Consider the following 16,142-nt stretch of genomic DNA (forward strand, 5'->3'; position numbering starts at 1 on the left):
TTTCTAATACTTTCATTACGGACTTTATCTAGTCTAGTATGGCCACTCATCCACCTTAACATTCTCATCTCTGCAACTCTTATCTTAGATGCATACGACTCTTTCAGTGCCCAACACTCACTACCATAAAACATAGCCGGTCGTATGGCTATACGGTAAAATTTTCCTTTTAATTTATTGGGAATCTTACGATCACATAAAACTCCCGTGGCACGTCTCCACTTCAACCATCCGGCTTTAATCCTATGACTAACATCCTCCTCACATCCCCCATCTACTTGAAGGACTGAGCCTAGATATTTAAAGTGATTACTTTGCAACAGTACCACTCCATTCAAACTAACTCCTTCTCTATCACCAGTTTGGCCTTCACTGAACTTGCAATGCATGTATTCTGTCTTCGTTCTACTTAACTTAAAACCCTTTGACTCTAGAGTTCTTCTCCAAAGTTCTAGCTTCATATTGACTCCTTCTTGTGTCTCATCTATCAGAACAATATCATCCGCAAACATCATGCACCAAGGAATACTCTCTTGTATATGTTCCGTCAGTTCATCTAAAACTAATGTAAAAAGGTAAGGGCTTATAGCTAATCCATGGTGTAATCCAATTGAGATCGGAAAATCTCTTGTGTCCCCTCCCACTGTGCGCACAATAGTAGTTGCTCCTTCATACATATCTTTCAATACTTGTATGTACCTAATAGATACCCTCTTTTGTTCTAACACATTCCATAAGACCTCTCTCGGAACACTATCATAAGCCTTCTCCAAATCAATAAAAACCATGTGTAGATCTTTCTTCACATCTCTATATTTTTTCATCAAACTTCTAATGAGAAAGATCGCTATCACATCTTGTGTGACACTATCAGAAGATGCCAATGAGGACTCTTCTTCCTAGTGGAAAAGTGCAAAGGCTAAATGACAAAAGAAAATCAAAAGCCTTTATATCAATTATTCAAAACTTTTAATTTTATCAATTTGATCATAATCTTTTTAGTTATTTTCAATTTTAATAATAAATTTAATTAAAAACAATTGAACTCATTAATTAATAGAAATAATCAACTTCTTTCATTCATTATAATTTTAACTACTCCTTTTAATTTTATTAATTTATTCAATAACTTTAGTATTTTATTAATTCTAACAAACTTCATATTGATAAAAAAAAAAGAAGATAATATATCTAATATTATTAACTTAATTTTTATTTTTTTCTTTCTTTCTACTTGTACTTTTCATTCACATCTTTCTCATTATTTTATTTTAAATTTAAAGTCAAAAAATAAAAAAAAATTAAAAATAAAACATAAACAAATGATATAACCAAAATAAATGTAATTATAACTTTCAAATCAATAGAAAAATTAATTAAAAAAATATTGTTATCAATTTAAAATAACTGTTAAAATTGATATAAAAAAATAAAAAGATTGACTAATATTAATAATGTAAGCAAATATTTAAATTACTTTTATCAATTAAATAATTCAATTAAGCTAATTGCTAAAATTAAAAAAAAAAAGAGATTAAATAGATAAAAATTGAAAAAACTTATGAAGGGCCAAATGAAAATCTTGCAACAGAGTTTACTATTCAGCTAGTTAAAATATCTTTTAGAGGTCAACCCAAATGCAATTTTTTCCCACTATCCATTAAAGATAAAAGAAAATAAAAAAGAGTACCAAAAAAAAAAAGACCAACATGGTTCATCACGTGATCACTTGTAGCATGAAGGACAGTTAATATGCAACAACCAATCTAGTGGAGCAAGAGAAATAGGAAATGAGAAATATCATCAACTACACCTCCATCTTAACTGATTATAATATGACTCATAACATACAATGAGCAATGCACAGGTTCAATCTATAAAATCACATAACTCAGCACAATTTATAAGTTGAACTTATAATGATGCCCTAGTTCTAAGGACAGGCAGCACACACAAACTATACAAATTGAGATCATTGCATATATTCAAGATCCACTTTAATTAAAAAATGGTTAATAAATAAGTTCTCATTCTTTCACTCAATTTCACAAATGTTTCCAAGTGAATGCTATCAAGTTTACTATCATACCAAACTTTTCAATACTGTCAACATAAAAATGTTCCATAGTCTTGACGGATGGAAGAAGCTACAGTATCAGACGCACTGAGGTCTTAAAATTATATAATAAAGTTAGTAGCAATCCCAATGGCCATCTTATTGCACAGATTGGAAAGAACACATGGAATTTAAGATAACATCTTCTAAAATACCCTTTTTACATCAAAACTAAGGAGTATCAGTCCACCAGATACTTTTAAAGATGAAGTCAACATATATGTACAATATAGCTGTATTCTTACATGAAATTCATTTCTCCTGAAACACGGCTAAACTTTGCAAAACCACGGTATATAAACAATTTAATATAACATGGGCATGAGGCAAGACTGGATTCACATTTATATCATCTGTCCAATTCACTAATTAGGATAGTAGCTAAATAAGTATCTTATTTAGTTGAGTTCTACTCTGTATAACATGCTAATGACTGACCACCAGTAAGGATGGTTGTGTGACTATTCGTACAATCACTCCTTTGGACTGCCTTTGCAATGCATGCATGGTATCATGTGACATTATATGTATGTATTGCATGGATGGTAAAGATTTGTGATTGCATGGATAGTCACATAACAATAACCTAAAAATATGTTTCGATCTCTACAAGAATCAAAAGCTCCAAAATGCAACTTGAATTAAACATGAAAAGGCATTCAAAAGAGACCTCTAATGCCTAAGTTCATGTCAGTCACAAATTACTGTGACTGTATATTTAAGAATCATGTTTCTTTTAAAACTTTCCTATCATAACCTAAACTGTCTTGACTTCTCAATGAAATTATGGAAGAAAAAGTCTTAATAACTCATAATATAAAATTATGGAAGAAAAAGTCTTAATAACTCATAATATAAAATTTAGCCAGTATAAGGTTAAAAACAAGAAAAATCAGCAAGAAATGAGGAACTAATCCTCAAGACAAAAGACATTGAATGTAGAAAAAAAAAAAAAAAAGGCTTCAACTAATAATTTTAAAATAATATTTTGATATAATGATCTCTGACCATGAATCTTTATCAATATTTATAAATGATGACTGCTTGAGCTTTGTTCATAAAGCAAATAACTCTTTAAGACTGCTGCTGATCAAATCTTTCACACTATGTTAAAGCATTAAAAAATACAGTCCATGAACGTTTTGGACAAACTAGACAACTCTCATGCTTAATAAAACTAACACATGCTCTATAACATGTCCCATATTGAGTCAACAACAGTGAGCTTCATGGTCTTCAAAGTTAGTATATTTTATCAAATTATAAAGGCACTAAGCTAAGGCTTCAAAAAAAATCCATTGTATAAAAAGTTTCAATATGTTTGTTTTTGACAGATACATCAAAGTCCAATTCTTTAACAGAACCCAATTAGACAAGTTATACCGCATATATCAGAGCTACACTTGCAGGTAATTAAAACAAATGATTAGAAAATTATTCACCATAAACTTATCAGCTCATCAAATCAGTCTATAACTAATCCTAATTCAGACTAGAGCAACAATTGTTCCATAGATTTCCAAAATTACACATAAAGCACAACAATCACCAAAACAACAGTGGAGATTCATCCCAGTTCTAGAGATCAATTATCAAATCATTATCCGTTTACTGAACAATGATAGTTCTAGTTTATCCTACTCCTCACTAGAGAATCAGATAATTATGGCCTAATAACACTAGGAATTAATAAAATAAGAAGTATTAATAAGTGAACAAAACCAAACCCGATCAATTCGTTTTCGGATCAGGCATGGGGAACAATCCGGCCCCGGCAGCTCCACGTGGAGGCGAAAACCCTAGAAACTTTTGGAGATTTGTGCGGATACTAATCGAACAGAGGAAATATAAAAACGCCATTGAGCAATCCGTCGCGTCATCGCCTTGCAACCCTCTATGACTCATCTTCATCACGATCCCTATGGGCTTAAACGGCAATTTGGCGACAACTTTCCCTTCGAATAAAGAATTCAACAGTCCAAAAACGATGAAGAGAACCAACGCGACGACGGCTCCGGATTTGAACTTGAAGAGGGAGAGATCGCGACTAGACTCTTTCAAGGAAGTCTCGACGCGGTCTATTTTCTTGGTCTTGGATTTCTTGATGGTGACTTTGGTGGTTTCGGTTTTCATAGTCTCGAGCTTCTTAGAAGCTTTGTCGATCGAGGATTTGAGGGATTTGTAGGAGTTGGTGCGGTAAATTAAGATCCAGGAGATGGCCTCGCAGACCACGGCGGTGCAGATAGAGATGGCCACCACCGTAAGGCTGTCGGAGTACTTGAAGGAAGAAAGGAATTGGGGTGTGGCCATCGGTATACGACGCTGGAGAGATACGACCCTTGAGAAATCTTCTTCGGCCAAGTTCTCACTGGATGGGACTGAGGTCTGAGGGTGATGATTGGCTACGGGTTAAGTAATATGAGATTTTGGAAAGGAAATTTTGAATTTTTTCCAAAATATAAAAAATGAAAATTTTGGGTAAATTTAATTTAATTTATCAGGTTATTTATAATATTTTATAATAATATCTAAGAATAATGTAAAAAGAAAAATCTTTTACTTTGAGATTTTTACTATTCTCCTCTGTTTTTTTTTTCTATATATTCCATCGTTAGTTTTAATAGTAATAATATTTTAAAAAGTCTAAATTTTATTTTTTATAATTATATTTTAAATTATTTTTTAATTAAACATGCCATTAATTATCTCATTAAATACTTAATAGAGGTGTCATATTTACATTTTTAATCCTTTAAATTAAAATTAATTAAATTTAATTTATAATAAAAATAAATTATAATTAGTAACTATCAAGGTGAATTGCTTGAATTAAGATTGATAAGAAGTAAGATTGAGTCTTTATAAAGATAAAATTAAATTGAACAGATATGATTATCACGGAAATTAATTACAACATATATAATTTTAATAATTAAAATAATATACTTTTTAAAATTATGTTAATAAATATATAAAAAAAAAAACTAAAACCACGGAAATCGCCAATACACAAAGTAATTATAAAAAAATTATTAGTATATTTTTTTATTATTATGAATAATTCTAGCATAATTCTATTGTCAGGGGGAATTTTCAATATATATTAAAATGAATTAATTTTGTATTTATTTCCAATTATTTATTATATATTGTATACAATATATATTTAAATAAATATTTATATTTCACATGTGAAAATTATTATTCAATTTCTTATGGATTATCATTTTAGTATATGCAATACTTTTTTCACTATTTATTATTAAATTTAATACACTTAGAATAATAATTTTTATACAATATACTATATTAGAATATATTAATTTAATAACATTAGAATGAAAAATAGGTTTTGTTCCATTACAAATAAATAAAATGAAAAACTACTAAGCCAAACTTTTAAATATTTCATGTCATATCTTTTTAGAAAACTTGAAAAAAAAATTATACTCATAAAAATTATAATAAATAATTATGCTTTTTCTTAATAAATTTATTTATATCCATAAAAAATATCACTGGTGGATTTTTATTGTCAAAGTAAAGTATAATTTTTTTTTAATATTTTTATAGATAATAAGTTTACTTTAATAGTAAAGCTTATAGAGACTCTTGAACTCTAATTTAATATATTTTTTAATTTTCTCACAATACTATCGTAACAGGCACATATTATTACCACAAACCTCATGAAACTAATATTTTATTTCGGTCACAAAGTAAAATTTTTTAAACGAAGTCATAATTTGAATCAATGAACACATATTTAAAATTTAAGCTACAAACAAACAATTTTTAATTTTTTTATAATATTAATAAAATTTTAACATTATTTAATATAATAAGAATTAAAAATTTTATAATTTAAATAAGAAATCTATTTTTAGCAATGCTTAAAATTTTATTATTAATTTATGAATATTTAATATTTACTAAAATATAAATATTTATTTTTAATCATAATTTTTTATAATTTAAAATATGGTTCGCACCATTAATTATTATTGGTATAAAACTATAATCAATGTATAGCTATATTTAGCAATAATAATAATAATAATAATAATAATAATAATAATTTAATTATTATAAAATATATAAAACATTTTTATATATATATTATATATATATATATATATATATATATATAATACACTTGTTTTAAAAATAAGTATATATAAATATACAAATGATTTCTTCCACATAACGCTATTATTTTTTCCCTTTTCTAAGTTGAAACATGATTTTTATATTTTTTTCCTTATTATTTTATTCATTATTATTATTATTATAAAGTTTTTATTTTTATATTTTATTAAAATTTATAATGTTATAAATAATTTAAAAGTTAAAAATATTTTTATCTGTATTCATATAATAATAACTATTATTATTATTATTTTTATTAAAAATAATGCAATTTAAATTTTAATTAATTTTAATTTTAATTATTAAATTAATGCACTCATGATATAAATAGAAAGAACTTATCGTTTAATTAATATTTCTAAATTTTAATATAATTAGATAAGATGTGAACTTTTATCATAAAAAATTTATTTTCTATAATTTATCCATTAAGTATAAAAAAAAATTGTTGTCAAATGAAAAATTTTTATTACAATTTTTTTTTTGGAAGATCAGGTAGTTTGGTTTTTATTATTTTTTAAAAGTTTTTTAATTAATAATCTAACTAGATTAGTACTTCCAATTTTTATTCAAATAGGTCTTTATATTAATTAATTAATTAATAATTTTATAATAATGAAATTAAATAATTATATTAAATGCATAAGAGTATTTTTATCAATTTAAATTAAAAGTTCGCCCCTTGTATATATTATAAATATAGATTATAGGTGTAAATTATGGATTATAGACAGATCAATTAGAAAATATTAAAAAAGTTATTTTGTTTTGATATATCTAACATTCCTTTAATTTTGTTTTACGATCCACAACACCCAATGTTTATCGGTTAAAATTAAATTTGATATATAAGTTTTAATCATAAAAATAATAAAAAAATAAAATAATTTTTTTAAACTATTTTTTAATAGTTTTTATAATGCAACAATCATATATAAATGTCACGACTTAACTTATAGGCCGGACTAGCACTAGAACTTGGGCCAGCCTAAAACCCCTGATGTTCTTAGTAAGCCTAATTATTTATTAACCCAATCCTAAGGTCCATTTTAAACCTAATTTCAAGAATTCAACCGGATAGAGTCCAGCTATAACATGGACCATACAACGGGGGATTTTTGACTCGTCCAACCTGTAAGTACAATATATAATCATTTGGGAAGCTCAGCTCACCCTCCACATACTCATAATATTATAAAATCCAATGGGAGCTCAGCTCCCTCTTCCAATCCAATCATGCATGCATTTAATAGGTTTACAGACCAACGTGACAATTGTAATACAGACCAAAATCAAATAAAGTACTTCTAACACATGTGGAGTTCAAGAATTTGGCTAAATTGTACAAAATACATTAGATATTACTAATTGACTTGCGAAGAAGAGGAGCAGGTTAGTCACAACAAGTAATCTTCCTATAGCCTGGAAAAATAAGATGAACAGGAGTGAGTGTTCGACTACGTCATGATACTATAGGAGAATTAAACTCATGAGTCATACTATGAAGTTGTAAGAGAAAGTTGTGGAGCATCGACTACGTCATGATACTTCTATCTCTCTCAATCAATTTGGCTTCATGCCTGGTCGTTTAACTATGGAAGCGATCTTTCTCATTAGAAGCTTGATGGAGAAATATAGAGACGTGAAGAAAGATCTATACATGGTTTTTATTGATTTGGAGAAGGCTTATGATAGTGTTCCAAGAGATGTCTTATGAAGTGTGTTAGAATAAAAGAGGGTACCTATTAGGTACATACAAGTGTTGAAAGATATGTATGAAGGAGCAACTACTATTGTGCACACAGTGGGAGGGGACACAAGAGATTTTCTGATCTCAATTGGATTACACCAAGAATCAGCTATAAGCCCTTACCTTTTTACATTAGTTTTAGATGAATTGACGAAACATATACAAGAGAGTATTCTTTGGTGCATGATGTTTGCGGATGATATTGTTATGATAGATGAGACGTGAGAAGGAGTCAATAGAAAGCTAGAGCTTTAGAGAAGTACTCTAGAGTTAAAGGGCTTTAAGTTAAGTAGAATGAAGACAGAATACATGCATTGCAAGTTCAGTGAAGGCCAAACTGGTAATAGGGAATGAGTTAGTTTGGATGGAGTGGTACTGTCTCAAAGTAATCACTTTAAATATCTCGGCTCAGTCCTTCAAGTAGATGGGGGATGTGAGGAGGATGTTAGTCATAGGATTAAAGCAATGTGGAGACGTGCCACAAGAGTTTTATGTGATCACAAGATTCCCAATAAGTTGAAAGGAAAATTTTACCGTATAGCCATACGACCAGTTATGTTATATGGTAGTGAGTGTTGAGCACTGAAGAAATTGTATGAGTCTAAGATAAGAGTTACAGAGATGAGAATGTTAAGGTGGATGAGTAGCCATACTAAACTAGATAAAGTCCGTAATTAGAGCATTAGAGAAAAGGTAGGAGTGGTGCCAATTGAGGATAAATTGAGAGAAGAGAGATTGAGGTGGTTTGGTCATGTGAAGCGTAGACATACATGTTAGTAGTATGCCCTAGAGCATATTATTTAATATGTATCTTATACATGTTTTATTAATAAAAGACATTTTCACTTTTCCATTTATATAATATATTTATGTGTAATAGAAAATGTCCATTGATATTTTGTTAGAAATTATATTCTTAAGTTGTTAAGAATATGAGTGACAGTATTTCTAGCACAAAGTATCATAAATTGGTTCACAATCGAGGATACTTCACAATAAGGACATGACTTATCCAAAAAGATTGTAATCATATTTGTTCCTAAGTTATTTATATGAGATATAAATAAGATAGAATGATGAGTCTCATGCCATATAACAAACATGATAGGCACTTATACATGATAAGTAGGCCGAACAAGTGACATTTATGACAAGCACATGGAGTTTACTCTTGTTAATGTATTGTCATAAATTATATTAGTGCATATAATCTTTAAACCTGAGATAGCATAATTATCTTGTATATAGGTGATTTGAGTTTGATACTGCTTTCATACTTGTACTGTGTATGGGTATATGGGCATGTGTTGGCTCCTACTAGTTATATATGGAGGTAAGTATTGATCAAGATAGAATCTGTTACCCTAAGTAAATAGGGATAAAATCCTATGTTCATTTAATTGTTCTTGATGTTTCAAGTTCCTGGCCAGGACAGATAGATTTAATCAGAAAAGAGTTTCTGATGAGAAAATCTTTTTAATCAAGAACTGGAATTAAAGGATAACATAATATTCAAGCAAATGGGGTTTGAAATAAACCATGACTCCAGTTCGAGTTGGGATTTTGTAACAGAGAGATTCTAGTGCATGGTAACATATGATTATAGGTTCATTCAAGGTAAACCTTATCACTGATTGGGTGGCTATGACATGCTGTATTAGATGTTAACCATAGTCTATGAGCTGCATAAAATGATTTAGAGAAATCATTTATGGTAAGAAAGAGTTCTTATGATATTAAGAGTTGATATCATGTCTCATTGCCAATTAGTGATAAGCCTAGTAAGTTACACACATACACAAGTAATCATCAAATTAAATATGATTTAATTAATTAATTAAAGAGTTTAATTGATTAATTAAATGGGTTTGGTTTGCAATTAGATTGCAAAGTCCTTAGCATGGCTTGAAACCAAATATAGATTATTGAATGTATAGTATAAGTTAAATTTATATTTAAAGTGTTTAAATATAAATTTAATTAATGAGAAATTAATTAATAGAGATTAATTAATTAATTTATATTTGATATAAATTGATTAGAAGAAGAGAAATAATTATTTTGGGTTTAGAACTCAAAATTAAAACACAGGGGTATTTTGATCATTTCAAAGGGTGACATGTGGCACTATGAGATGGTGACACATGGCACTACACATAAGATTGCCATATGTCTTTTAATCATGTCAGATGATCAAAGTCAAGATTAAATATAGGTTTGACACTTAGCACAATGTGATTGGGTCAATTAAATCTAAAGCCAATCAGAAGGTGACATGTGGCAATAGTTTTAAGTGGTGACCTAGTTATATAAGTGTAAAGATGAAAGAACAAAAATACAAGCTGCTGTATTCTCTTGGTGCTGCCACCCTTGGAGTGTTCTTCTTCTCATATTCTTCATCTCTTATCAATTTAAAGAGATTTGCCAATAATCTCTTGAATTAAAAATACTAGAAATTGTTTCTAGTGTCCTGTTTACATCTGTAATCTCTCAAAAGGAAAAACCTGATTTTCTAATTAATTGGAAAAGCTTTAGAAGCTGTTCAAGGGGCTGCCATTGGTGATCTTGCTGTCGACAAGCTAGAGGGGCAACATCTGGTGTCCTAGGTGCATCCTAAAGGTGCTAAACACACTGCAGTACATAAAAAATGTTAGTGCACTTGTTCTTGATCTAATCTAGGGTTCTAATGGATTAATCTGTTAATTCTAAAATCTTAAATAGCAAATGTAGATCCAAAAACATATTAAAAGAGTTTTAATATGCTGTTTATCATTGAAATCAAATAGATAAAAATGAATCTTGCATGATACATATGACCCTAGATGAAAAATTTTTAAATTCAATAATCTAAACTTATGTTTTTCATGCTTCCGCTCCTTCAATTCAGAGGCTCTAGTTAGACAAGTAGAGTACATTATGTTAGAGGATAGAAAGAAAAAATGGGTAGACCTAAATTGACTTGGAGGAGAGTAGTACAACATGACCTAGAAGCATTACATATTTCTGAGGATTTAACCCAAAATCGTTTAGAGTGGAGAAAACAAATCCATATAGCCGACCCCAAATTTTTGGGATAAAGACTTAGTTGAGTTGAGTTGAGTTGTATAATTAAAATCAATATTTTACTCACAGACTTGAATCGAGGTCACTGCGACGATTGGGCGGAGGAGGAAGGCTGTCCCGGCTCAGCTAACAATTTCATTGCAATTATTTAATATATTTGACTCAATACAAGTTTAGAAAGGACTAAAGATACCCTAAGTCGTGCCGAAAATCTGACAGAGTCTCTCCTATACCTAGGACCTACCCAACCTGCAACAGGGCTCAAAATGCACTTCTATATCCACAAGTCACACATTCATAACTCAATCACATCACATGTCCCCTCCTGGGCCCATCTAAATGAAGGAACAGAAGCGTGAAAAACATAAGTTTATACCATTAAATTCAAAAATTTTCACCTAGGGTCACATGCATCATGCAAGATTTATTTTTATCTATTTGATTTCAATGATAAACAATATATTAAAACTCTTTTAATATGTTTTTGGATCTGTATTTGCCATTTAAGATTTTAAAATTAATCAGATTAATTTTAGAACCCTATATTAAATCAAGAACGATTACACTAACCTCTTGATGCACTGCAGCGTGTCTGCGCCTTTGAGATTCGTCTTCAGGACACTAGATATTGTCCCTCTAGCTTGTCCACACCAAGAACACCTATGGCAGCCCTTGAACAGCTTCTAAAGCTTTTTCTATTAATTAGAAATTCAAGTTTTGCCTTTTAAGAGATTAGAGATGTAAACAGGACACTAGAAACAATTTCTAGTGTTCTTAATTCAAGAGATTGATGGCTAATATCTTTGAATTGATGAGAGATGAAGAAGAATAGATGAAAAGCCTCAAAATGGCGTGACAAAGGAGAGGAGTGGCTGCTGGTTGTTTTTCTTTTCATAACAACACTTAAATAGCTAGGTTAACACATTAAACCCTTGCCACATGTCACCCTTTGATTAGCTCTAGGTTTAAGTGACCCAATCACATTGTGCCAAGTGTCAAACCTATATTTAATCTTGATTTTAATCATCTTACATGATTAAAAAACATTTAGCAAGCTTATGTGTAATCTCATGTGTCACCATCTCATAGTGCCACATGTCACACTGTGAAATGACCAAAATGCCCCTGTGTTTTAATTTTGAGTTCTCAACTCAAAATAATTATTTTTTTTCTTCTAATTAATTTATATCAAATATAAATTAATTAATTAATCTCTATTAATTAATCTCTCATTAATTAAATTTATATTTAAACACTTTAAATATAAATTTAACTTATATTATGCATCTAATAATCTAGATTTGGTTTCAAGTAATGCTAGGGACTTTGCAATTTAATTGCAAACCAAACCTATTTAATTAATCAATTAAACTCTTTAATTAATTAGTTAAATCATATTTAAATAGATGATAACTTGTGTATGTGTGTGACTTACTAGGCTCATCACTAATTAGCAATGAGACATGATATCAACTCTTAATATCATCAGAACTCTTTCTTACCATAAATGATTTCTCTAAATTATTTTATGCACCTCATAGACCATGGTTAACACCTAGCATAGCATGCCATGGCCACCCAATTAGTAATAAGGTTTACCTTAAATGAACCTATAATCATATGTTATCATGCACTAGAATCTCTGTTACAAAATCCCAACTCAAGTGAGTCATGGTTTATGTCAAACTCCATTTGCTATGAATATTATGTTCTCTTTTAATTCAGTTCTTGATTAAAAGATTTTCTCATCGAAACTCTTTTGAATAAATCTATCTGTCCTGGCCAGGAACTTGAAACATCAAGAACAATTAAATGAACATAGGATTTTATCTCTATTTACTTAGAGGAACAGATTCCATCTTGATCAACACCTACCTCTATATATAACTAGTAGGAGCCAACACATGCCCATATACCCATACATAGTACAAGTATGAAAGCAGTATCAAACTCAAACTACCTATATACAAGATAATCGTGCTATCTCAGTCTAAAGATTATATGCACTGATATGATTTATGACAAAACATTGACAAGAGTAAACTCCATGTGCTTGTCATAAGTGTCACTGGTTCGGCCTACTTATCATTTATAAGTGCTTATCATGTTTGTTATATGGCATGAGACTCACCATTCCATCTTATTTATATCTCATATAAATAACTTGGGAACAAACATGAATACAATCTTTCTGGATAAGTCATGTCCTTATTATGAAGTATCCTCGATTGTGAACCTATTTATGATACTTTGTGCTAGAAATATTGTCACTCATATTCTTAACAACTTAAGAATAATATTTCTAACAAAATATCAATGGACCTTTTCTATTATACAGAAATATATTATGTAAACGGAAAAGTGGAAATGCCTTTTATTAATAAAATTATGTACAAGATACATACTAAATGATATGCTCTAGGGCATACTACTAATACCAAACAGTCAACAATCATAATTTGAAAAATTACAATTTAGTCTCTATAACTAACCCTTTTGCAAAAACTACCTAATTGAGCTCTAAAAATTCTAAAACTTTGCCATGCGGTCTTTAGCAATATTATTAACCTAATACAAAAGGAATTACAATTTTTTAACTACCCACGACTATTTTATGGATTTTTAATCTAAACTCAAAACTAAATAATTAAGGAAACTTAGGGTTCGGGCTTACCTACGCCAATTCGGATATTGGAAATGTATCCAGGACGTTTGAAAATGGTGGGGTAGCCTATAATCTTGACCCGGCTCTGAAGTAATTCCAGCAGCTTATCTGCTCGGCCCGAAATTATAGATCCGAGCTACGGCCAAATTGCCATGAAATGAAAAAACCTACGCAAAGCCCACAACACCAGGGGTTAGAGTAAAATATTTATATTTATATATAAAATAATTATTTAAAAATTAGGGGTGTTACATTCTCCCCCCCCCTTACAGAGAATTCGTACTCGAATTTTACACAAGACAGAATAAAGAATTACAAGATTACACAGTGGACAAGTATGGGTACTTGTTGCGCATGTTCTGCTCTGACTCCTAGGTACACTCTTCTACTGATTGGCTCCTCCACACAACCTTAACCATAGGGATCTATTTTGACCTTAGCTACCTCATCTGAAAGTCCACTATGGCTACTGGCTGCTCCTCGAAGGTTAGGTTTTCCTTCAACTCCATTGTATCGGGTTGTAACCTTTGGGACAGATCAGGTATGTACTTCCTAAGCATTAAAATGTGGAACATTGGGTGGACGTGAGAAAAACTTGGTGGTAACTCCAATCGATAGGTCTCTGCTCTAACTCTATCAGTAATCTCAAAAGGCCCTATGTATCGAGATACGAGCTTGCCCTTCTTACCAAATCTCATAACTCCATTCATTGGAGAGACCTTCAGGAATACATAATAGTCCACTGCAAACTCTAAATCCTTTTGCCTAGGATCTATTTAGCTCTTTTGTCTGCTGTAATGTCCTAGCTATCATCATCATTTCATAGCGAAACTCGTACCTCAAGCCACTCCTCAATCTTTTTCTAACATCTTCAGTACTCATTACACCTCCACTACGCTTAACTTGATATCTAATAACTTCAATCAGCTTTGGTGCTTACCTCTCCTTCATTGTGTCCTAACGTATCTCTTAGTGACTTCAGTCCCTATTCCTCTGTTTCAACAATCTCTACTTCCCAAAAACATAACTTATGTTCCTTATCCTATAGTATCCTATGAGATGTTTTCCTGTAGCACCTGTCATATGCATCTCATTCGAAATTTCTACTTGTTCTATGACCTCAATAGTTAATACCTATGCATCTTCTCACTCCCATGACACTTCGAATTTCCAATCTCCTTTGTGCCATTACTAAGGTCCTTAGACCAACTCCTATCCATCTTATGCAACTAGTCATGTAGAGTTCCATTGAAATGCCTAGTGTACCTACACCATCTATGCTTCTTCTACACTCTGATATGGTATCCTGCAACACTAGTTGTTCCCCTTTATTACCAATCTCTATGGTGTAAGGATGTGACTCATATTGTTTGTTTTACAATGTCTCATGAAACACCCTTCTTGTAACGCCATCACTTTAGGTAGTCTATACATTCTACTGTTCTGACTACTAATGTCTATTTGGACAGCCAAGATGTTTGAAAATACATTCAAACTAGAGTGAGGAGTCATAAATTGATTGAATAAAGGCTAAAAAAAATAAAGAAAAAATAAAAGAAACGAAATGCCAATAGGTTAAACGAGCCGGGATTTCGGCGATGGGTGACATCACTAGGAAATGATAATGAGTTCGGTGTAACTCTGAATTCAAGCCAAACCCTATGAGACCTTTAATGAAGACTTAATTAAGGGAATTTCTATAAAGTAATAAGGCAAAGGAATGAAAGAAAATAAGCACAAAACAAAGAAAAATAAGGCATTATCGGGTATTATGAAAAAGACAGACATAAGCCCAGTAAGAGCCAAACTTAGTCAATTAAATTTGAAGGTCCAATATTGAAAAAAAAAAAGAGAGAAATTAATTTAATGAAGCTAGATTAATTTAATTAATTGAGATTATGAAAATTAATTATAATTATTAAAAAGTCAAATTGTAATTATTATAAACTTCAAGATAATTACAAAATTGACATTTCTACTTATTTACAAATATGCCATTGAATATTAAATTAATATATATTAATAATTGATCAAATTTTCTACCATCTTATTCCTTGTTCCCGTCCATATGCTCTCTGTGACACCCCTTACCCGTCTACAGTATATCCGAGTAAGATATGTCACACAGTGTACCGGAACACTCTATTTTATCTCAATCATTTTTATTCTTCCTTAATTTATTTTTATCATAGTTTTGAATATAATTTGTGAAATTTAATTCATTTAAGTCATTTATTGAAATTATAATTTATTTGAGGTTCCGAAAATTTTATAGAAAATCCGGCAGAGTACCGGCTAAAAATGGAGAAAACAGTTCTTCGGAACCTGTGAAAAACACTTCTAATAATTATTTCCAATCATTCTCAAACTCCAATAATCATCAAAATCTCAATATTTTT

At 30.2% G+C, this 16,142-nt stretch overlaps 1 protein-coding gene across 1 annotated transcript; it reads right to left on the reverse strand.

The window, feature by feature from the left end:
- Nucleotides 1-3,602: 3,602 nt before the first annotated feature.
- Nucleotides 3,603-4,545, reverse strand: LOC110633710 (uncharacterized). Its single transcript, XM_058143756.1, has one exon. The coding sequence runs from the start codon at nt 4,424-4,426 to the stop codon at nt 3,848-3,850; it is 579 nt and encodes a 192-aa protein (XP_057999739.1). The 5' UTR covers nt 4,427-4,545; the 3' UTR covers nt 3,603-3,847.
- Nucleotides 4,546-16,142: the final 11,597 nt, after the last annotated feature.

This window comes from Hevea brasiliensis, chromosome 3, assembly GCF_030052815.1.
Source record: "Hevea brasiliensis isolate MT/VB/25A 57/8 chromosome 3, ASM3005281v1, whole genome shotgun sequence".
NCBI classification, from domain to species: Eukaryota; Viridiplantae; Streptophyta; class Magnoliopsida; order Malpighiales; family Euphorbiaceae; genus Hevea; species Hevea brasiliensis.

What these genes read in the sequence shown, in the direction of transcription:
- LOC110633710 (XM_058143756.1), bottom strand. Translation starts at nt 4,426, where the DNA reads ATGGCCACACCCCAATTCCTTTCTTCCTTCAAGTACTCCGACAGCCTT.